Here is a 24,320-nt window from a genome sequence, read left to right as displayed (position 1 = left end):
TGTCGAATCTTCTCCAAGAACACACTCAGCCGCTCCTCGCTGCACAAAACATCGGCCCACAGCTTTCTCAGTGTGCAGGAATAACAACACGTATTTACACTCAGCACTGCCAGTGCGGGAAGTTCATTTACTCACGTACTGTGCAGTACTTTGAGCTTCTACTGTATTCTACAAATATTACTTATACTTTTTGTTCCACTACATTTAGTTGACCATTAAACGACTCTGATGACGCATTTTTCTTTTATAAGCATGAAGTCTTTGGGCTGTAGGCAAAACAAGACATTTGAAGGCATCATCTTGGGTTCTGGAAAACATTTTAATAGAGAAAAAAATCAACCAATGAATCAATTATGAAATTGTTAGTTGTAGCCACATTCTACACAGTGGCGGTAATTAGAATTTGGAGTAGTTTGGCCAAAGGGAAACGTGGTACAAAAACCACCTTGTTTTTGTTTTTTTAATATTGCAACAACCAACAAACCAAAATGGATCAAACTCGGTGGGAATATTACTTGGATAGATATCTGGAGAAGTTTAGATTTTGGAGTTGGCCAAAGGGCAAAGGTCAAGAAAGACATGGTCCAAACAAACAACAAAAAACACTTTTTTTTGCATCCCTCAGCAACCAAGAAGTCAAGATCTAAAGCATATACTGATCAGCAAAATATTTGTGATTGAGTGGCATGAATGACTTTACAATGAAGGCATATATGATGGCATAATACATAGTCAAAAACACTATTACAGACACATTTATATCTACTTGTATGTTGTATAGTGTGTGCAGGGTAGGTATCAGCCCTCTGATGACTTTAATTCAAACATAATGTTATAGTTTTGAGTAAAGCAACTTAGCAACTCAATGATTTTTAAAAAATCCAGCATTTCAGATCATCTTTTATTCTCAGTTGGGCTCAATGTTTTCATCAAGTTTCATGAAGAGTGATCTGCTGTGGTGACTCCGTGCTAAAAGGAGCAGCCGAATTTGGAGCAAACCTGCAAGAGCAGGAAAAAAACAAAATCTCTTCTTTGATGGAGTTAATAACACAAATTCCAAATATGTTAACTTGTGCCACAGATTAAAGACTGTATTACTGTTCACTACATTCTCCATCAAAGGTCTCAAACTGCTGCCCTATGGGCCAGATACAGCCTTGAACCACACTCCTATGGAAACAATCACACTTAACCACTCACTGTCATACCAAACATTGTAGAAATTATCAAGAGAACCTGGGAGGAGCAGGCCAGCAGACAGGCAGACGTGATGGTCCCAATGATTGACCATATGTGTGCCGAGTTTGGTGCAAAGTGGCGTGAAAAAAGTACATTTTGACTCTTACCCTTTGCAGAACAAACCCTTTAAGAGCAGTTCTGGGGTTGCTGGTGGTCTACATATCAAGTTTGGTGCAAATCAGCCAAAGGATTTTTGAGAAGGGGACCAAACTATAGCACAATAACTTAAAATGGCCCATTTGATGATTATGCTCATCACCGGTCATTGCAATGCTTCATGAGCTATAGACCTGCCACAAGCTGCCATGTGTAAGGAGCTCTGCTAATCGTGTGTCACAGTGTTATGCATAGCAAACTTAAAATCTGACATATTGTGTGCAGACAGAGCATTTAGAGATGTCAAAGCAGCAGAGTTTACTACTAATATTGTTTGGCCACTTAACTTTATTTAGAAACACTGGTACAAATGGCACCTCATCAGCGATGGCGAGACACACTGACTTGTGTCACTCATGTGGAAAAAGCAGGAAAGAAGACAATATGATGCCTGCCAAAGCTGCTAGATTGCATTGATTACTGCCTAAAATCAGAAATACATTGATTACATTAGATCTTACACTGCCGGTTTTGTGCTTTTCTACAGGAACTATATGCTGGAAGTATTTATTTCCAGCCTTTAGTGAGTGAATGCATGAATGTGTATTCATGTGTATGTGTATGAAGTATGCTAGCTCAAAAACAATGAACGCTATCATCTTGTAATGCACCAAAATCAAAAAGTTCTTGTAATGCTTAAAGCTGATGGACCAGACGGGTCCAAAAAGCAACATGGTTTTATTATATATTATCCCATAGACGTGGCTGCCATTTGCTGGATGGTTGGTGGATGTTGGATGGATGATGGAAATTAGGAGTAGTTGTGGTTGAAGTTACATGGCGCTTCTCTGCCACCTGCTGGACATGTCAGATTGTGCAGGGAATCATCTTATATCACGTATGATTGATATTAGGATGCAGGTGTGGTTGAAATTCCATGTTACTACATACTTTGTTACATGTAACATGTTACTTCAGCTTGAGGATAGTGTCCATCAAGTTCACCACTGCTCATTTATATTTCCATCGATCTGTTGATTGACTGCCCAAGTTGTCAATCTTGAAGACACAATGAGACGACTGTTTTATTCTATAGTAATTAAAAAGTGGCATGCTCGCAGTCATCGTAAACATCATACGGGTGATAGTCCTGAAAGGTTCTAGAAATCCTTCTTTAAGCATGAATGTTAATCCAACATGATACTGTAAAAGAGTCAGTCAGCTTCATCCAAAGTGTGCTTTAGATGCTTGGGAAACGGTACTGAATCCACTCAGAAGATCGCTTAAGTATGCAAAATGCAGGAGGAAACAGCCAAGTGCTGAGTATTCCTGGAGCAAGAACTTCATCTTTTTGTCCTCAGCTGGCTTTGTTAGCTGGTAACCATGCGATTGAAAAAACACAGAGACCACATGGGCACAAACACTGCTATCCATAGATGTCATTTTCCACCCAACCAGTCTGATTGTGGCAGCGTCTGCTCTGAGTTTTGCAGGTCTCATAGATGTCATTTGTCACAAAGCCGCTCTCCCTCACCAGGCATGACACGTTCTCATAGTCATCACACTGTAAGCCCTGGGAGGAAGTGCAGGGGTACTTTGAAGAGATGTCTGCTGCTGCACTGCTGTCCGGAGTGGCGTGAGACAGTTTGGTGATGTCACTGAAGGCATAAGGTCCTTGTATGGCGCAGGGAACTGCAGCTGCTGTTGACATGCACTGGCTTGATCTGCTGGCATGAAGATGACTCCTGGACTTTGTCTTCCTCCTGAAAGCCAAAGCAGAGCAGAACAGTCACAGTGAAGTCCAGAAGCATGTAGTTGAGTCAATCTGTGAGCAGGTGTCCACCAAGGAAAGAAAACATGTTGATATTTAAAATATATATATACACTAATACAAATGAAACAATTCAAGTCAACCGTATATTGCACACAGCCAATTCAATTCAATTTATTTGCAGTGGGTAAAGTATGTATTGGAACATGTCACCATTTTTCTCAGTAAATATGTTTCTAAAGGTGCTATTGACATACATGAACTTTTCATGAGATGTCAGGAACAACCCAAGTAACACACCTACAATGAAATTAATCCAGAGATGTCCATACAGTGCCTCCAGGAAATGTTCACAGCGCTGCACGTTTTCCATATTTTGTTATGTTACAGCCTTTTTCCAAAACGGATGAAATTCATTTTTTCCTCAAAATTCTACACACATTACCCCATAATGACAATGTGAAAAAAATATGAGATTTTTGCAAGTTTATTTAAAAAAAAAAATCATCACACGGGCATGGTAGTATTCACAGCCTTTGATGCAGCGAAGACATGCACATCCAAAACACGTATAAGGCGTGCTGGATCAAGAAAAGTTGTACCAAAAATAGAAACAGAATGATCTGCACAACCACAGCACTCCCATACAAAAAAAGCTTTATTTAACAAAACGTAACACTTCTGACAAAGGGCAGTTTTGTATGAAGGGCCTTTCACACTGAATACTTCAGGCCAATCCGTCAACGCATCCCAATCCGTCGAGATGCATTTTTAACACATTCGACGCATGACGTCAGACGCATCGCTTTGGAAGCGGCAAGGGGGCGGAGATTGCTACGTCACACTCTGGCTGTTTCCACAACCTGAAAAAAGTTCAGTGATCACCATCTTGAATTTCCGTCGTCTGAACCACAAAAAAGCTTTTAAAAACAGCAGAACGATTCTCTCATTACCCTGCTGGGAGAAGCTTTTTCTCAGCTACTTTTCGGAGTGATGCCGACCGAGGAAGGACTGACGACTTGGTGGGATATTGATCGAACCACGACAGCGGGCCGACCCGCACGGACAAGCCGGCCTTCAGGCATCATTCCTGGGCAGACCGAGGCAGGCAGCCGGGGAGATGGAGCAGACCCACTCAGTCCGAAATCGCCCACTTTTTGGATATATGCGAAGTCCCAGTTTGCCCAACGGAGCTTAGTTCTGCAGCTTTATCGAGGTGAGAATAATGTAAAAATAAAACGTAACGTTTACTGAACTGCTGTGAAGGTTTAATGATCGGCTAACGTTAGCGTAGCCTTTTAGCACAGTTGATCTGAGCGAACGCTTTAATTTCTAAATGGTTCAGTCTTTTTTATTTTTACCAAATAAAGCTACAGCTTTTTTCAGACACCACAAAAGCTCAACTTTAAATAACTTATTTTTTTCTGGCGTTTATTTCCATCGTTTTCTTCCCCTTTTTTGTTTTTTTTTTTTACCTTTTTTATATATAAACTGTTTAGTGTTTCTTTACATTTAAAGAAATATTTTGTCCCAATCAGGAACATTTGCTGTGCAGACAGCCAAACTTCCACTGATGAGCTGAACACCACGAAGTCCAGTCGAAAGAAAACATCTCTGCTCTTCAAAATAGGACAAAAGTGTCTTCAGTAACACCACCAGAGTTCAAAGCTGCAGAAGAGACCTTCATCTGGTCCCGAGAATCCAATAACATCACCTGCTTCTAAATAAAAGGTGCTTTCAACAGCAACTATTTTATTATTTTAAAAAAAAGCTGTTTCATTTTATATTTTAACAATAAATGAATGGATCATTAAAAATGTCCACGAAATCAAAGTCAAAAGACATTTGCACAGGTAGAAGCTCTCCACTTATTGTGCTCAGATTCATACTTTAGAAATGACTCTGTCCTGATAACAACATTAAAGGCAATTACATCTTTTGACAAAATTACAAGTTGAAATGGCTATTAAAAAATTCATCATGAGGTTTATGTCACAGAAATCCTACTTTACAATCACACTGCAGTCATTGTTAAATTATTTCCTGTTGTATTTATAATAAACATTTGTATTTATTTACAGTGTCTGTTTTTCTGGTTGAAATGAGATATAAATAATCTACCAGACTTAAAAAAAATTACAAATTTCCATGTTATTTTGTCTAAAAATAAATGTCCAAAGTTCCTTGTGTTAAACAAGAAATTATCTAATTTGAAATAACAGGTGGTGTTAATTTACAGATGAAAGGTTTTCCATTTTCTAAAGGTTTTCTAAAGAACCATTTATTGATTTATTTAGCTATTTTATTTACAAGTGTTCTAAACTTTTTTTTTTTAAGAGTAATCAGAAATTCTGAGGTAACAAACAACAAAAAACATTTCAAAGGATTTTTCTTCAGAAAACTGCTCCATAAATGAGCAGTCCTGTCACACGTTAATGTTTGCACAGATCAGTGGTTTCTGCACCAATCCGTTTTGCACAGATCAGTGGTTTCTGCACCAATCCGTTTTGCACAGATCAGTGGTTTCTGCACCAATCCGTTTTGTAGAGATCAGTGGTTTCTGCACCGATCCGTTTTGTAGAGATCAGTGGTTTCTGCCACTCATCTTCCGTGTTTTGGCCGGACGCCTCATTCCTATTGGACAACGCAAAGGTATGTCACAGCTCAGAGCATCGAAAGTTGGATTGGATTGAACTTTGAGCGCGTCAGCCTGCTGACAAGCAGCAACGCGCGCTCCCATCAGAAGCGTCGGTTTAGCTCGGCTTTTGACGCAACGCTTCTAACGCATCTAAAAAGCAACGCCTCATTGAAAATAATGCTTTTTAGACTGATTTTTGACGCATTTGACGCATCTGACGTATTCAGTGTGAAAGGCCCAGTATTCAGTGATAAAGGCCCATGAGAGCGCTGTAGTTGTGTGGCTCATTCTGTTTCTATTTTTAGTATTCACAGCCTTTGCCATGAAGCTCAAAATTGAACATCCTGTTTCCACTGATCGTCCTTGAGATGTTTATAAAGCTTATTAATTGGTGTCCACCTGAGGTAAAGTCACTTGACTGGACATGATTTGGAAAGGCACACACCTGTCTACATACAACCCTAATTCCAATGAAGTTGGGACGTTGTGTAAAATGTAAACAAAAACAGAACACAATGATTTGCAAATCCTCTTCAACCTATATTCAATTGAATACACCACAAAGACAAGCTATTTAATGTCAAAACTGCTAAACTTTATTGTTTATGTGCAAATATTTGCTCCTTTTGAAATGGATTCCTGCAACACATTTCAAAACAGCTGGGACAGTGGTATGTTTACCACTGTGTTACATCACCGTTCCTTCTAACAACACTCAATAAGCGTTTGGGAACTGAGGACACTAATTGTTGAAGCTTTGTAGGTGGAATTCTTTACCATTCTTGCCTGATGTACGACTTCAGTTGTTCAACAGTCCGGGGTCTCCGTTGTCGTATTTGTGCTTCATAATGTGGCACACATTTTCAATGGGTGACAGGTTTGGACTGCAGGCAGGCCAGTCTAATACCCACACTCTTTTACTATGAAGCCACACTGTTGTAACACGTGCATAATGTGGCTTGGCATTGTCTTGCTGAAATAAGGAGGGATGTCCCTGAAAAACATGTTGCTTGGATGGCAGCATGTGTTGCTCCAAAACCTGGATGTACCTTTCAGCATTGATGGTATCATCACAGATGTGTAAGTTGCCCATGCCATGGGCACTAACACACCCCCATACCAGCTGTCAAATATCACTCCCAAATTCTTGACAGCTAGTTTTACATAATTAGCCAGAGCACCAAAGTTTGGTGTTACTGCATTCGGTATGCTAGAACACCCAAACACAATGGTCTCACAATCAAACATCTCTGGAGAGATCGGAAAATGGCTGTGCACCGATGCTCCCCATCCAACCTGATGGAGCTTGAGAGGTGCTGCAAAGAGGAATGGACAAAACTGCCCAAAGATAGGTGTGCCAAGTTTGTGGCATCATATTCAAGAACACTTGATGCTGTAAATGCTGCCAAAGGTGCAAATACTTATGTCCATGTCATTTCTTAGTTTTCTACATTTAATAAATTTGCAAATTTTTTTATGTTTTCATTATGGGGTGTTGTGAGTAGAATTTTGAGGAAAAAAATGAATTTACTCCATTTTGGAATAAGGCTGTAACATAATAAAATGTGGAAAAAAGTTAAGTGCCATGTATACTTTCTGGATGCACTGTGAATTAAGTTATGTGTAATAATGTGAAATGTCACAGGAAAATGTATTGAACACTTGAAGAAAAGTAGGTAGAAAAAGACACGGAAAGACACCAGCTATAATCTATCTGTCGTGGGCTGCCTTTGTCTGCCTGTCTCCCCTCCCTTCTCTCTCCTCTTGTGTGTTGTTTGTCTGTTTTCCCTCCAGGTGGTGTGCTGGAGAGCTGAGGAGCACCTGCAACTCATCATCTCCTCGCACCTGAGGCTTATGAGCTCCTGATCAGGAGCAGGTTACTTAAACTCCGGCTCTGAGCTCCCTCTTTGCCAGATACTACTTTGAGATACCGTTACTTCGACTCTGATGCTTTCATGCCCTCTGTCTTCTGAGAGATTCCCTGAGATGCCTCTGTGCAACATCTGAGCTTCCCGCAGCTCCTCTCAAAGGTAACCTGGCACCTCTATTTTCTGTAATAGATCTCTTTGACCTTTGGTGTTTCCAGACGCTTTCCTGCGCGGCTTCCACACTGCATCGTCTCCTGGCTTCCACGCCACTACCTGCACTACGTCACTTTGGACTCCCAGCTGTGCCGCTGCTCCTCACCACTCAGCCTCAGAGGGTGCTGCTGTGCTCCGTTCAGCTAAGGTCCTGCCGCCTCTGAGTTTGTGAGATTCCGCCTCTCATTCTGCTCCTGTCAGTGACTGTGCATTACCAAGAACTGTTTGAACTGTTATGCAGAACTACTAAGAACTTCCAAGTCATTCCTGAAGCCAAGTCAAGCTTAACTGAACTGCATCATAAGATGCGCCGCTGCTGACCTCTGTGAACAATTCCTGAACTGTGAATGTTCCTGCATTAAGCCTTCCTGTGCACATTCTGTTGTTAAAGGCTTCCAGTGTTACGAGTGCAAACACTCACCTTTGTTCTCCTCGTTTCTCATAACGTTCCTCCCTCCTCGGCTCTGAGCGTCCCACCTGGCTCTGGTTCTTTACCACACTTCTGGGTTTCATTCCCATTCACTAAAGCCTGGTTCACACGACAGGATTTTAAAATTATCTTTAGGTTTCCAAAACCTGAGAGACCACACATGTGAAGATAAAAATCATAGCTCTAACAGGTTGGTCGTACAGTGTGTGGTGTTCAGCCACACGGTAAGAACAACACCACCCACACACGAACAGATTTCACGCACGGACATTCACAGCTCAGACAGGAAATCTCGTAAAATCTCTCAAGATTAAACGTGGCCTCAGAGTAAACAAACTGAGATACTTTGTGGACTAATTAAAACAGAGGGGAAAAAACGATACAAAAAGAAAAAGAAAAGGTGTTCTTTAAAGGAGTGGAGACAACGCGACCACCGGACTTTCTGGTAAGTCAGAACAGCTGTTTTGATTTTATTTTCCGCTCTGTACGTCCGTCACCTCGCTTTCTGATTGGCTGAACGTCACATTCAGCAGGCTGCGTGCTCATTTTGGTCAGAGGACACAACACACACTGCGATATCGGGCCAAAAAAATCCAACATGTTGAATATCCCCGATTTGCGATCGGAGTGCTCCTGACGTCCTTCTGAGCAGATCAGAGCGCTCTTAACACACCACACACGGGAGGAATATCTGTTAAGATTATCTTTAGCGTCATCACGATTGTTGGAAGGGGAAGATCGGGTACGATATCAGCCTAATTATCCTGCCGTGTGAACCCGGTGTTCCTCTCAGGCCTTGCTCCGTGTGCACTGCAGCTCCCGGCTTTCCACTACTATAATAAGCAGGCCTTGTCTCGGCTCTGCAGACACCAGCTCCAGCACTATTAAACCCTTTGTTAATCCATTATTGTAAATATATCTCCTTTTGTTCACTCCTGTCTCATCCTTGCTCCCAGCATTTAAGTCCATTGCCTGAACCGGTCCGGTCCCATCCGGACCTCTAACCACAACACTATCAGTAATTAGAAAGCAGTCCTGCCCCTTGTCAGTGCGTATTAATATCCGTTAGTTCAGTACCAACTGATGACCTAGAAAAAGGTGTCTCATTACCAAAGTGTCACAAGAAACATCTCATGATTGGTAAAAGCAAAGAGCTCTATCAAGATCTTTGCAATGTTATTGTTGCAAAACATACTGATAGCATTGGTTACAGAAGGGACTTCTAAACTTTCAATGTTCCAGTGATCACTGTTGGGGCCATAATCTGAAAGTGTAAAGAGCATTTACACCATAACGACCAGGTACTCATCACAAGATTTCTGACAGAGGACTGAAAAGAATTATCCGAATAGTTGTCCAAGAGCCAAGGACCACTTTAGAAAGACCTGGAATTAGCAGGTACAGTTGTTTCAAAGGAAACACTAAGTGTACTCAGCCACCATGGTCTGTATGCACGCTCACCACACATTGCTGTGACTCCATTGCTGAAGAAAAAGCATGCTGAAGCTTCTTTAAAATTTGCTGCACAATATTTAGACAAGCCTGTGAAATACTGAGAGAATATAGTTTGGTCAGATGACACCAAATCTGAACTCTTTGGATGCCATAATACTCACCATGTTTAGAGGTCAAACGGCACTATACGTAAGCCCAAAAACACCATAGCAACAGTGAAGTATGGAGGTGGGAACATCATGTTGTGGGGCTTTTTCAGCATCCGGCATGGGCAAGTGTCACATAATTGAAGGAAGGATGAATAAAAAAATGTACTGAGACATTCTTAAAAAAAAAAAAATCTACCAGGATGATGGAAATGAAATGAGGGTGGACATTTCAGCAAGACTGATCCCAAATACAAAACCAAGGAAACTCTCAACTGGTTTCAGAAAATGTAAACAAAGTGGTAGAATGGCCCAGCCAATCACCAGACTTGAATCCAATAGAAAAGCTAGGTAAAGAAGTAGAATATGGTGAAAATTTCATATCAATAGCACCTTTAGAAATATATTTACTGAGAAAAGACCACCAATAACCAGTAAAAATCTATTTAAGCATAAAAATTCAAAAAGAAAAAATAATATAGCACCTTCAACTGCACCACAGTGTTGTGAAAGTGTAGTGACACGGACCCACAACAGGGGGCGCAAATGAACGGCCAATAGATGAGCCAAAAAGTAACAATTTAATGTTGTGAAACGTGCACAACGAATATACAGACAATCTCAGAATATAATTACAGTCAAATCACAAAGGTGACGTGTGGGCAGGCTCGAGGATAGAAGACGTCTGTCCTGAGATGAACCGGAACCACACGATTTCCTCCGCCACCGAACCCAGAGATACTGGAGCCGCCAAGTCCCGAAATTCCCAGGTGATCACCGTCCCCGACTGTCGGATCTGGTTACTGCTGGCGAGAACAAAGACAGTCAAGTGTGGGTGTGTTTACACCCAGTAACAACAGCGGTGGGAATGTCCACCTCCACCTCTCACTCAATCTGTGATGTGTTTGCAGTGATCCCTCAGAGAAAAGAGTGCCGTCCTGCACTCACTCAGCTTCCACAAGACAAGGGGGCGGTACGCCTGCAAACACTCACAATGTACAGATTACAGATAAACACAAAAGGCTGAGGATTATTACCTACAATGAAGTACGATATCTCGGCAAGGGTGGAGTGACGTCTGGTCTTTATGGAGTGTGATGATGAAGAATGTGTGACAGCTGTCAGGAATTAATGGTGGACAGCTGTCACTCCCGGCTGTGGTCCGTGGCGGCAGCGCCCTCTCGTGCCTGAAAGCCCGCACTTCAGGCAGGGCGCCCTTTGGTGGGTGGGCCAGCAGTACCTCTTCTGGCGGCCCACACAACAGGACCCCCCTCCTCAACGGGCGCCTCCTGGTTTGTCGGGGTGTCGGCGGTAGAAGTCGGCCAGGAGGGCCGGATCCAGGATGAAGCTCCTCTTCACCCAGGAGCGTTCTTCGGGTCCATACCTTCCTAGTCCACAAGATATTGGAACCCACGGTCCCATTCGACGGACGTCCAGGAGCCTGCGCACAGTCCAAGCCGGCTCCCGTCAATGATCCGGGCAGGAGGCGGCGCCGGACCGGGAGCACAGAGGGTGAGGTGTGGTGAGGTCTTGATCCTGGAAACATGGAACACCGGTGGATCCCGCAGTGAAGCCGGGAGCTGGAGCTTCACTGCGGCAGGGCTGAGGACTTTGAGGATTTTGAAGGGTCCAATGAACCTGTCCATCAGTTTTGCTGACTGTACTTGTAGAGGGATGTCCTTCGTCGACAACCACACCTCCTGCCCGGGCTGGTATGCAGGGGCCGGGGACCGCCGGCGGTCTGCATGGGTCCTTGGCCCTCGTCAGGGCCTTCAACAAGGCAGAACGGGCCGGTTGCGCCACACCCGACGGCACCTCCGAAGGTGGGCCCGGACCGAGGGCACACCGACCTAATAGGGGCTGGTACCCCAAACACACCTCAAATGGGGAGAGGCCGGTGGCAGAAGACACCTGGCTGTTATGCGCATACTCGATCCAGGCCAGATGGTTACTCCAGGCCGTCGGGTGCGCGGATATTACGCAGCGGAGGGTCTGTTCCAGTTCTTGGTTGGCCCGCTCTGCCTGTCCGTTCGTCTGTGGATGGTACCCGGACGAGAGGCTCACGGTGGCCCCCGGTTCCCTGCAGAAGCTCCTCCAGACGTGTGAGGAGAACTGGGGACCACGATCTGAGACGATGTCGGTGGGTATCCCATGCAGACGGACGACGTGGTGGACCAGGAGGTCTGCTGTCTCCTGGGCTGTTGGCAGCTTCGGGAGGGCCATGAAGTGGGCCGCCTTGGAGAATCGGTCCACTATCGTGAAGATGGTGGTGTTGCCCTGGGTGGTGTTGCCCTGGTCCCACATCGCCCCAGGCCGATGTGGGACCAGGGGCGATGAGGCACGGGTAACGGCTGAAGAAGTCCTTGGGACCTTTTATGGTCTGCCTTGTCCCTGGCACAGGTGGTGCAGGCCTGGATATATTCCCGGACGTCGGCCTCCATAGACACCCACCAGAAGCGCTGCCGGACAACTGCCACGGTCCTTCGCACCCCTGGATGACAGGAACCATGACAGAAGTCCAAGACTGCAGCTCTGGCCTCTGGTGGGACGTACAAACGGTTCTTCGGACCGGTTCCGGGGTCCGGGCTCCGTGCCAGGGCCTCCCGGACGGTCTTCTCCACGTCCCAGGTGAGGGTGGCCATGATAGCGGACTCCGGGATGATGGGCACCGGTGGATCCGACAGTGCAGTTTTGACTTCGTCTTCGTGTACCCGGGACAAGGCATCTGATCTCTGGTTCTTGGTCCCGGGGCGATAGGTGATCCGGAAGTCAAAACGTCCGAAGAACAGTGACCAGCGGACTTGCCTGGGGTTCAGCCGCTTGGCGGTCCTGATATACTCCAGGTTCCGATGGTCAGTGAAAACCGTGAATGGCACAGACGCTCCCTCCAACAGGTGTCTCCACTCCTCAAGAGCCTCTTTCACTGCAAGGAGTTCTCGATTGCCGACGTCATAGTTCCGTTCAGCTGGGGTCAACCTGCGAGAAAAGTAGGCACACGGGTGAAGAACCTTATCGGTCTCTCCGCTCTGGGATAGCACGGCTCCTATCCCTGAGTCAGAGGCGTCCACTTCAACCACGAACTGGCGGCTAGGGTCGGGCTGCACCAAAACTGGCGCAGTAGAGAACCATCGTTTCAACTCCTTGAACGCGGCTTCGCACCGATCCGACCAGGTGAAGGGGACTTTTGGAGAGGTCAGCGCTGTCAGGGGGCTAACTACCTGACTGTAGCCCTTAATGAACCTCCTATAGAAATTAGCGAAGCCGAGGAACTGTTGCAGCTTCCTACGGCTTGTTGGTTGGGGCCAATCTCTCACCGCCGCAACCTTGGCCGGATCAGGGGCGACGGAGTTAGAGGAGATGATAAACCCCAGGAAGGACAAAGACGTGCGGTGAAACTCGCACTTCTCGCCCTTCACAAACAGTCGGTTCTCTAATAACCGCTGCAGGACCTGATGTACAAACTGGACATGGGTCTCAGGATCCGGAGAAAAGATGAGAATATCGATGCAGGAAGTCCCGCAAGACGTCGTTAACCAAGGCTTGGAACGTCGCGGGGGCGTTGGTGAGGCCGAACAGCATGACCAGGTACTCAAAGTGACCTAACGGGGTGTTAAATGCCGTCTTCCATTCGTCTCCCTTCCGGATCCGAACCAGGTGATACGCATTTCTAAGATCCAGCTTAGTAAAGATTTTGGCTCCATGCAGGGGGGTGAACACGGAATCCAACAATGGCAACGGGTATCGGTTGCGAACCGTAATCTCATTCAGCCCCCTGAAATCAATGCATGGACGGAGTCCGCCATCTTTCTTGCCCACAAAAAAGAAACATGCCCCCATCGGGGAGGTGGAGTTCCGGATCAGCCCGGCAGCTAATGAGTCCCGGATGTAGGTCTCCATTGATTCGCGCTCAGGTCGTGAGAGGTTGTACAGCCTGCTGGACGGAAACTCAGCGCCTGGAACCAAATCAATGGCACAATCGTACGGACGGTGCGGGGGAAGGGTGAGTGCCAGATCCTTGCTGAAGACGTCAGCAAGATCGTGGTACTCAACCGGCACTGCCGTCAGATTGGGAGGGATTTTGACCCCCCCTTAGCCCAGTCTCTAAGGGCGAGTGTTGTTGTTTTGGCCGTTTGGGGCAGTTTTTCTGTGTGTGCTCAGTTGAGCTGCAGAGAAAACACTCTCCACGGATCAGCCTCCTCATTTTGGCCCTGTGCGTTTCTCTAACAATGTCAGCAGGGGGAGCTGTTGCCCCACGGAGCGCTGTGGCTGTGGAGCGTGGGGAGGGCGGCGCCTTTTCGAACCCGGAAGGGAGAGGGGCGGCGCGTATCCGGTCACGTCCTTCGCCTCGCTCCCAACGGCGTTCCTCCAACCGATTGTCTAACCGTATAACGAGATCTATAAGCCCATCTAAATCCCGCGGTTCCTCCTTAGCTACCAGCTGCTCCTTCAGAACCAACGACAGTCCGTTAATGAAGGCGGCGCGGAGCGCAACGTTATTCCAGCCGGACCCCGCAGCCGCGATGCGGAAGTTGACTGCATAAGCGGCTGTGCTCTCGCGTCCCTGTCTCTTTGACAGCAGCACTGTTGAAGCGGTCTCTCCTCTGTTAGGGTGATCAAACATTGTTCTGAACTCCCCCACAAACCCAGTGTATGCTGATAACAACCGTGAGTTCTGTTCCCAGAGCGCCGTAGCCCAGACGCATGCTTTACACCGAAGCAGAGCAATCACATAAGCTATTTTACTAGCATCTGACGCGTACATGACGGGACGTTGTGCGAAGACGAGCGAACACTGCATAAGAAAGTCCGCGCACGTCTCCACACAAACTCCGTACGGCTCAGGAGGGCTTATGTATGCTTCAGGGGATGGTGGGAGGGGTTGTTGAACCACCACTGGAACGTTCATATCCTGCACAGGGTCGGCAGGAGGACGAGCTGCAGCAGCGCCCTGAGCGCTCGCCGCCATCTGTGCGGAGAGAGCCTCCACCCTGCGGTTCAGGAGGATGTTTTGCTCAGTCATCTGATCTAACCGAGCCGTAAAGGCGGTGAGAATGTGCTGCAGCTCACCAATCACGTCTCCTGCAGACGCCTGCGCTCCCTGCTCTCCCATTGGTCGTTTAACAACCGGGTGACGCCCCTCGGAGTCCATGACGCTGGCCGAGATATCCTGTTGTGAAAGTGTAGTGACACGGACCCACAACAGGGGGCGCAAATGAACGGCCAATAGATGAGCCAAAAAGTAACAATTTAATGTTGTGAAACGTGCACAACGAATATACAGACAATCTCAGAATATAATTACAGTCAAATCATAAAGGTGACGTGTGGGCAGGCTCGAGGATAGAAGACGTCTGTCCTGAGATGAACCGGAACCACACGATTTCCTCCGCCACCGAACCCAGAGAATACTGGAGCCGCCAAGTCCCGAATTCCCAGGTGATCACCGTCCCCGACTGTCGGATCTGGTACTGCTGGCGAGAACAAAGACAGTCAAGTGTGGGTGTGTGTACACCCAGTAACAACAGCGGTGGGAATGCCACCTCCACCTCTCACTCAATATGCTGATGTGTTTGCAGTGATCCCTCAGAGAAAAAGAGTGCCGTCCTGCACTCACTCAGCTTCCACAAAACAAGGGACCGGTACGCCTGCAAACACTCACAATGTACAGATTACAGATAAACACAAAAAGGCTGAGGATATTACCTACAATGAAGTACGATATCTCGGCAACGAGGTGGAGATGACGTCTGGTCTTTATGGAGTGTGATGATGAAGAATGTGTGACAGCTGTCAGGAATTAATGAGTGACAGCTGTCACTCCCGGCTGTGTCCGTGGCGGCAGCGCCCTCTCGTGCCTGAAGCCCACACTTCAGGCAGGGCGCCCTTTGGTGGTGGGCCAGCAGTACCTCTTCTGGCGGCCCACACAACACACAGACTAAAACAGTTAAATGTGGTCTATTAAACATTAGGTCTCTCTCTTATATAATATAATATAATAATTGATCAACATATTGATTTACTCTGCCTTACAGAAACCTGGTTACAGCAGGATGAATATGTTAGTTTAAATGAGTCAACACCCCCGAGTCACACTAACTGTCAGAATGCTCGTAGCACGGGTCGAGGAGGAGGATTAGCAGCAATCTTCCACTCCAGCTTATTAATTAATCAAAGACCCAGACAGAGCTTTAATTCATTTGAAAGCTTGACTCTTAGTCTTGTCCATCCTAATTGGAAGTCTCAAAAACCAGTTTTATTTGTTATTATCTATCGTCCACCTGGTCGTTACTGTGACTTTCTCTGTGAATTTTCAGACCATTTGTCTGACTTAATGCTTAGCTCAGATAACATAATTATAGTGGGTGATTTTAACATCCACATAGATGCTGAGAATGACAGCCTCAACACTGCATTTGATCTATTATTAGACTCAGTTGGCTTTGCTCAAAATGTAAATGAGCCCATCCACCATTTTAACCGCACTTTAGATCTTGTTCTGACATATGGCATAGAAATTGAAGACTTAACTGTATTCCCTGAAAACCCCCTGTTGTCTGATCATTTCTTAATAACATTTACATTTACTTTAATGGACTACCCAGCAGTGGGGAATAAGTTTCATTACAGTAGAAGTCTTTCAGAAAGCGTTGTAACTAGGTTTAAGGATATGATTCCTTCTTTGTTATGTTCTTCAATGCCATATACCAACACAGTGCAGAGTAACTACCTAAACTCTGTGAGTGAGATAGATTATCTCGTCAATAGCTTTACATCCTCATTGAGCACAACTTTGGATGCTGTAGCTCCTCTGAAAAAGAGAGCCTTAAATCAGAAAAGCTTGACTCTGTGGTATAACCCACAAACTCGCACCTTAAAGCAGATAACCCGTAAGCTGGAGAGGAAATGGCGTCTCACTAATTCAGAAGATCTTCATTTAGCCTGGAAAAAGAGTCTGTTGCTCTATAAAAAAGCCCTCCGTAAAGCTAGGACATCTTACTATTCATCACTAATTGAAGAAAATAAGAACAACCCCAGGTTTCTTTTCAGCACTGTAGTCAGGCTGACAAAGAGTCAGAGCTCTATTGAGCCGAGTATTCCTTTAACTTTAACTAGTAATGACTTCATGACTTTCTTTGCAAATAAAATTTTAACTATTAGAAAAAAAATTATTCATAACCATCCCAAAGACATATCTTTATGTTCGTCTGCCTTCAGTAATGCTGGTATTTGGCTAGACTCTTTCTCTCCGATTGTTCTGTCTGAGTTATTTTCATTAATTACTTCCTCCAAACCATCAACATGTCTATTAGATCCCATTCCTACCAGGCTGCTCAAGGAAGCCCTACCATTAGTTAATGCTTCAATCTTAAATATGATCAATCCATCTTTATTAGTTGGCTATGTACCACAGGCTTTTAAGGTGGCAGTAATTAAACCATTACTTAAAAAGCCATCACTTGACCCAGCTGTCTTAGCTAATTATAGGCCAATCTCCAACCTTCCTTTTCTCTCAAAAATTCTTGAAGGGTAGTTGTAAAACAGCTAACTGATCATCTGCAGAGGAATGGTCTATTTGAAGAGTTTCAGTCAGGTTTCAGAATTCATCATAGTACAGAAACAGCATTAGTGAAGGTTACAAATGATCTTCTTATGGCCTCAGACAGTGGACTCATCTCTGTGCTTGTCCTGTTAGACCTCAGTGCAGCTTTTGATACTGCTGACCATAAAATTTTATTACAGAGATTAGAGCATGCCATAGGTATTAAAGGCACTGCGCTGCAGTGGTTTGAATCATATTTATCTAATAGATTACAATTTGTTCATGTAAATGAGGAGTCTTCTTCACAGACTAAGGTTAATTATGGAGTTCCACAAGGTTCTGTGCTAGGACCAATTTTATTCACTTTATACATGCTTCCCTTAGGCAGTGTTATTAGAAAGCATTGCTTAAATTTTCATTGTTACGCAGATGATACCCAGCTTTATCTATCCATGAAGCCAGAGGACACACACCAATTAGTTAAACTGCAGGAATGTCTTTCAGACATAAAGACATGGATGACCTCTAATTTCCTGCTTTTAAATTCAGATAAAACTGAAGTTATTGTACTTGGCCCCACAAATCTTAGAAACATGGTGTCTAACCAGATCCTTACTCTGGATGGCCTTACCCTGACCTCCAGTAATACTGTGAGAAATCTTGGAGTCATTTTTGATCAGGATATGTCCTTCAGTGCGCATATTAAGCAAATATGTAGGACTGCTTTTTTGCATTTGCGCAATATCTCTAAAATTAGAAAGGTCTTGTCTCAGAGTGATGCTGAAAAGCTAACTGACCCTGAACCATCCCTTAGTTATGCTGCTATAGACTTAGACTGCTGGGGTTCCCATGATGCACCCAGTGTTTCGTTTTATTCACCTCTTTTTGCTCTGTATGCACCACTCTGCATTTAATCATTGGTGATTGATCTCTGCTCCCCTCCACAGCATGTCTTTTTCCTGGTTCTCTCCCCTCAGCCCCAACCCGTCCCAGCAGAAGACTGCCCCTCCCTGAGCCTGGTTCTGCTGGAGGTTTCTTCCTGTTAAAAGGGAGTTTTTCCTTCCCACTGTCGCCAAGTGCTTGCTCATAGGGGGCCGTTTTGACTGTTGGGGTTTTTCTGTAATTATTGTATGGCTTTATTGTATGGCTTTTGCCTTACAATATAAAGCATCTTGGGGCAACTGTTTGTTGTGATTTGGCGCTATATAAATAAAATTGATTTGATTTGATTTTGATTTGAAAAATGGTGACTTCTTCAATACGTATTTTATCCACTGTATATAGCACAAAATCACAACATAGGCCATGCCAAGGTGCTTCACAAAGTTAAGATCTAACTTTACTTACACCCTGAGCAAGCACATTGTCAACAGCAGTAAGGAAAAACTCCCTGAACCGCTTTTTGATTGTAGGGAGAAACCTGAAGTAGACCAGACGAACAGGGGTGACCATCTGCTCTGGCCATGCTCACAATAACAATCTGACAAACAAACAAAGTACCAAAAAATTAAATACAACAGCATCTATCCACTGTGCAGCAAGGCTGAAGCTATACTTCCCCTACCTATTTCCTATAGCCCTCCTATAGCCTAGGGCCTGTGGATAATACTGCCTAGTGCATTAACATTATATAATAACATGTTTCTGGAGGGCCCTAGGTTGATCATCAGTGATAGGACCCGGAAGAAAATCATGTTGTTATTATTAGTATTACTATTATTACCACTTACACTACACAAGCACATACAAACCATATCACTATCCCTAATCAAACAAAGAACATCCTCCTTCTCCTGTATGCTTGACGGAACCCAAAGTCACCTGATGCGTTTCAGTGCATGTGCCATAGTGACATTCATGTATCATTAGTCAGCTTGCTGGAGTCTCTGTATTATTATTATTATTAGATTTAAAAGTCCAACCAACCAACGCTGCCTTCAGAAATCCTGGGGCAGGAGGTCTGATGGGAGACATGGCAGGTGTGGCTGCTTTATGAGGTACAGCCACATTGAGTGATGCCTTATGGAGTATCAGCACCCATGCAAAGTAATGTAACCTCCAGGGAATGCCCTAGTAAGCTGTAAGAAATGCAAATAATGGCTTCCTTTGTAAAACACCATACTCATCATAAAAACTATTCACAGAAACAGACTATGATCATCTTTTTATGAGCATAAGAGCTACGCAGAAGCAGCAGAGTTTTGTAACAGATTTAATGTAACATTGATTTTTTTGCTGTTACCTCTTGACATGGTGTTTGTAGCAGAAGAACCCGGCAGCTGCAAACAGCAGCAGCAACAGAACAGGAATACTTGCGTAAAGGATGTAAGAAATATACAAGGTGCTGTCTGAAAGAGAAAGAGAGGGAGAGAGAGAGAGAGAGGCAGGCATTCTTTAAAACATCACATTTTCACATATCCGTGGAAATATAAAGATGTCAATCCTGTATAGGCCGTGAGGTGCATTGGTGCTTATCCCTGGATTCCAAAGCATGAAGCGGATGAAAGTCTGCAACTCCCCCTGGACACCAGTCCACAGAGGATTACTTCCCCAGCAAAGGCTGGTACCCACCTATAGTTGGGTGGACTGAGACAATGTAGATTTTGTGTCCTGTCCAAGGACATAGACAGGGAGTAACGGTAATCAAACCCAGGCCTATACGAGGGCTGTCAATAAAGTATAGGTCCTTTTTATTTTTTTCAAAAACTATATGGATTTCATTCATATGTTTTTACGTCAGACATGCTTGAACCCTCGTGCGCATGCGTGAGTTTTTCCACGCCTGTCGGTGACGTCATTCGCCTGTGAGCACTCGTTGTGGGAGGGAGTCGTCCAGGCCCCTCGTCGGAATTCCTTTGTCTGAGAAGTTGCTGAGAGACTGGCGCTTTGTTTGATCAAAATTTTTTCTAAACCTGTGAGGCACATCGAAGTGGACACGGTTCGAAAAATTAAGCTGGTTTTCGGTGAAAATTTTAATGGCTGATGAGAGATTTTGAGGTGATACTGTCGCTTTAAGGACTTCCCACGGTGCGGGACATCGTGCAGCACTCCCAGGCGCCGTCGTCAGCCTGTTTCAAGCTGAAAACCTCCACATTTCAGGCTCTACTGATTCCAGGACATCGTGAGGAGAACAGAGAAGTTTCAGAAGAAGTCGGTTTCAGCATTTTTATCCGGATATTCCACTGTTAAAGGGAGATTTTTTTAATGAAAGACGTGCGGACCGGGTCCGCGCGTCGGGACGCAGCTGGCGCAGTGGCACAGGAAAAACAACCTCCGTGTTGATAACCATTTGTAAATTCCAGGCGGCTTTGATGGCTTTCAGTGGAGTGAGTATATGAGAAATTGTTTAACAGTTGGGCATGTTCCAACTTGTCCTTAAGGCTTCCAACAGAGGTGTTTTTCCTGTGGCGGAGCGTTGCGGCGGCTGCGAGCCGACGCTGCAATCCGCCCGCACGTCTTTCATTAAAAAAATCTCCTTTAACAGTGGAATATCCGGATATAAAATGCTGAAACCGACTTCTTCTGAAACTTCTCTGTTCTCTCACGACGTCCTGGATCAATAGAGCCTGAAATGTGGAGGTTTTCAGCTTGAAACAGGCTGACGACGGTGCCTGGGAGCGCTGCACGACGTCCCGCTGTGTTGGAAGTCCTTAAAGCGACAGTATCACCTCAAAATCTCTCATCAGCCGTTAAAATTTTCACCGAAAACCAGCTTAATTTTTCAAACCGTGTCCACTTCGATGTGCCTCACAGGTTTAAAAAAAAATTTTGATTCAAACAAAGCGCCAATCTTCTCAGCAACTTCTCAGACAAAGGAATTCGACGAGGGGCTGGACGACTTCCTCCCACAAGGAGTGCTCACAGGCGAATGATGTCACCGGACAGGCGTGGAAAAAACTCACGCATGCGCACGAGGGTTTCAAGCATGTCTGACGTAAAAACATATGAATGAAATCCATATAGTTTTTGAAAAAAATAAAAAGGACCTATACTTTACTGACAGACCTCATATAGTGGTAGCCCAACTCCTTACCCCACTGAGCTACCTTTTCTTAAATAAAATATAAAAGCAATTAACAAACAAATATTAATAAATGTTGTTGATGTCACATTTTCATGTTAAACACATTTGAAAGTGCTTTAAATGACATAAAACATGTTAAAGAACACATTGCACAATAAAAATTGGAACCCAAATATGCAAGCACTGTAAATATGAAATATTTATTAGAAAAGAAGTTTAAAGTCTGGTTCAAAAGACTACAGAAGTTGACCTTTTCATTTCCAGTGTCAGATTAACTGCCAGTATAAACGACAGCATATGCTTACGTGATGACTCAGGTAGTCCGATTCTTATCATCTCATCACTTTCTGTCGTTGACAAAATGTTTGGCCTCAGAGACGAAACTAGATCACAATGAAAACAAGCAATTAAATGTCAGATAAAATATGACTTTCAACATGTAACTCAACATTGCTCAACCAACATTCCCTGACTTGAACCACCAAAAGACTCACTCACTCATCTTCAACCGTTTACTCCAATTAAGGGCCTGGGGTGGGGGTGGGGGGGGCGTCAAAGCTGCATTGCTGGAGCCTATCCCAGCAGTCATAGGGCGTGAGGGGGGGTACACCCTGTACAGGACTCCAGTCTGTCACAGGGCCACAGGTGGGAACAGGCATACAGCTCCTAGTCTTCCCAAGCAGTTTCACAGCAATTTTATAGATTCCAGACTCATTACATATAAATTAAAATATTTCAAGGATTTTTTAATTTTATAATTACATGCAACAGATCAAAAAGGAAAAAAGAACAAGAAATAAAAAAAAGAAAAGAAAATGCATATCTCAAAATATTAGAATATTTTTTTAAATCAATAAAAAGGGATTTTTAATTCACAAATGTCAAACTTCTGGAAAGTATGTTCATTTATACACTCAATAATTGGTTGGGGCTCCTTTTGAAATTACTGCACCAATGCAGCATGACATGAAGACAATCGGCCTGTGGTAATTCTGAGGTGTTAAGGAAACTCAGATCGCTTTGATAGCGGCTTTCAGCTCGATTATGCTCATCACATAATCATCTAGACAAAATCTATGAGGTATTATCTATGAGGCCAATGAAGTACACTGATACCATGGTCAGCAAACCAATAACTCGTAGCTTTGACAATGGGCAGGTGCCAAGTCCTGCTGGGAAATAGTGCAGCAGATAACTGAAACAATCCTTCAAATGGTGATGCAAGTGGGAAATTCAGCACAAATACTCCTTAGACATTCACTCTTGAACAACTGACTGGCCACTTGAATTTTCAAGAGGCAGCCAGGTCGGGGTCAATTGAGGAATCACACAGAGGTAAAAATTAAAAAAAATATTCCAATCATAGTTGCCTGATCATAAAGATTCTAAAAAAGGTATAGTTTGGACTATTTCTGACTGAATGTTATGGAATTATGGGGTAAAAACAGCTAGAATGGTGACAAAGGTGGCCTTTCTCTGTGGAGTTTGCATGTCCTCCCCGTGCTTGCATGGGTTCTCTCCAGGTACTCCTGATTCCTCCCACATCCAAAGACATGCAGGTTAAGTGGATTGGAAAATTTAAATTGTACGTAAATTTGTTTGTCTATATGTGGCCTTGTGACAGACTGGCGTCCTGTCCAGGGTGTACCCTGGAAAGAACGCCCAATCAGTAGACAGTCAGTAGACAGACTTGTGGATAGTTTAAACTCAGTGCTCAAAACTACACTCGATATGAGTGCGCCACCTGTGTTAAAACCGCACCCCCCCAAAACACAGTCACCTTGGTTCAATGATTACCTGCGTGACTTCAAGCATAAGGCTAGAGGTCTAGAATGGAAATGGAGTTGTTGTGTCGCGTGATGTTATCTTAGACTATAAGCATGCATTACTGGCTACAAAGCGGACCTATTACTCTGATCTGATCAACAAAAACAAGCATAACTCAAAGTTCTTGTTCAACACGGTGGCAACAATTATTCATGGACAACCACCTGTAGTTCGCTCTCCTTTTACAGCACAAGATTTCTTGGATTACTTTGAGAAGAAAACAGAAGGCATTAGGTTAAACATATCCCAGCATGCCTCAACCCAGCCACTACACCCTACTATTGAGGTGGGCGCCATTACTGAGGTATTACCTAAATTTACAGAATTTGAGAGTATCTCTCTAGGCATGCTGGCAAAACTCATAACGTCAACAAAAAGCACAACCTGTTTATTTGATCCTATACCAACAAAACTGTTTAAGGACCTGTGGCCCACTCTTGGGCTGATGGTGCTGGAAAATATTAATCTTTCTTTAACTTCTGAATCTGTTCCTAAATGTTTCAAATCTGCAGTGATTAAACCATTACTTAAGAAACCTAATCTTGACCCTTGTGTACTGAAAAACTATGGGCCGATATCAAATCTATCATTTTGCTGTAAAATTCTGGAAAAAGTGGTGTCACAGCAGCTCATGGACTATCTTACTGAGAATAATCTCTTTGAACCACTTCAGTCTGCTTTTAGAAAATATCATTCCACAGAGACATCTTCTGGTTGCAAAGGATTCGGACACCACTACGGTTCTGGTGTTGTTAGATCTCAGTGCTGCATTTGATACCCTGGATCATCATATTCTACGTGATGCCATACTTGACCAGTTGTTCTCACTGTGTTTTGTACAGTAACACTACCTCTAATTTTAGTGATATGAAATTTGGGGTTCCACGGGAGTCCGTCTTAGGCCCTCTGCCTTTCTCCCTTTATATAGCACCCCTTGGGCACATATTACTGCGTTTTGGGATTACCTTTCACTGCTATTTTGATGATACTCTGTTATACACGCTGATAACTGCTGGTAATCTCATTCACATAAAATCCTGAGAAGATTGCCTTGCATCAGTGAGAAGCTGGAT

General features: G+C 44.3%; 1 protein-coding gene across 5 annotated transcripts in view; it reads right to left on the bottom strand.

Annotated features, from left to right (window-relative positions):
• Positions 1–1,665: 1,665 nt before the first annotated feature.
• The window catches only part of laynb (layilin b), a 30,925-nt gene continuing 8,270 nt past the window's right edge, over positions 1,666–24,320 (bottom strand). Inside the window, exons 5-8 of one of the 5 annotated variants that reach the window (XM_034169317.1) lie at positions 21,726–21,803; positions 19,639–19,744; positions 3,148–3,160; positions 1,666–3,070 (exon numbers count right to left, since the gene is read on the bottom strand). In XM_034169317.1, coding sequence (XP_034025208.1) covers positions 2,762–3,070; positions 3,148–3,160; positions 19,639–19,744; positions 21,726–21,803 — 506 coding nt within the window. In that variant the 3' untranslated portion in view covers positions 1,666–2,761. Of the gene's footprint in view, positions 3,099–3,147; positions 3,161–19,638; positions 19,745–21,725; positions 21,804–24,320 lie in introns of all 5 variants that reach the window. The other 4 variants (XM_034169320.1, XM_034169321.1, XM_034169316.1 and 1 more) reach the window with 4 other exon arrangements.

Source organism: Thalassophryne amazonica, chromosome 4 (genome assembly GCF_902500255.1).
Source record: "Thalassophryne amazonica chromosome 4, fThaAma1.1, whole genome shotgun sequence".
NCBI lineage: Eukaryota > Metazoa > Chordata > Actinopteri > Batrachoidiformes > Batrachoididae > Thalassophryne > Thalassophryne amazonica.
The sequence above is the reverse complement of the archived record's forward strand: the minus strand, read 5'-3'. Positions and strand labels throughout refer to the sequence as shown.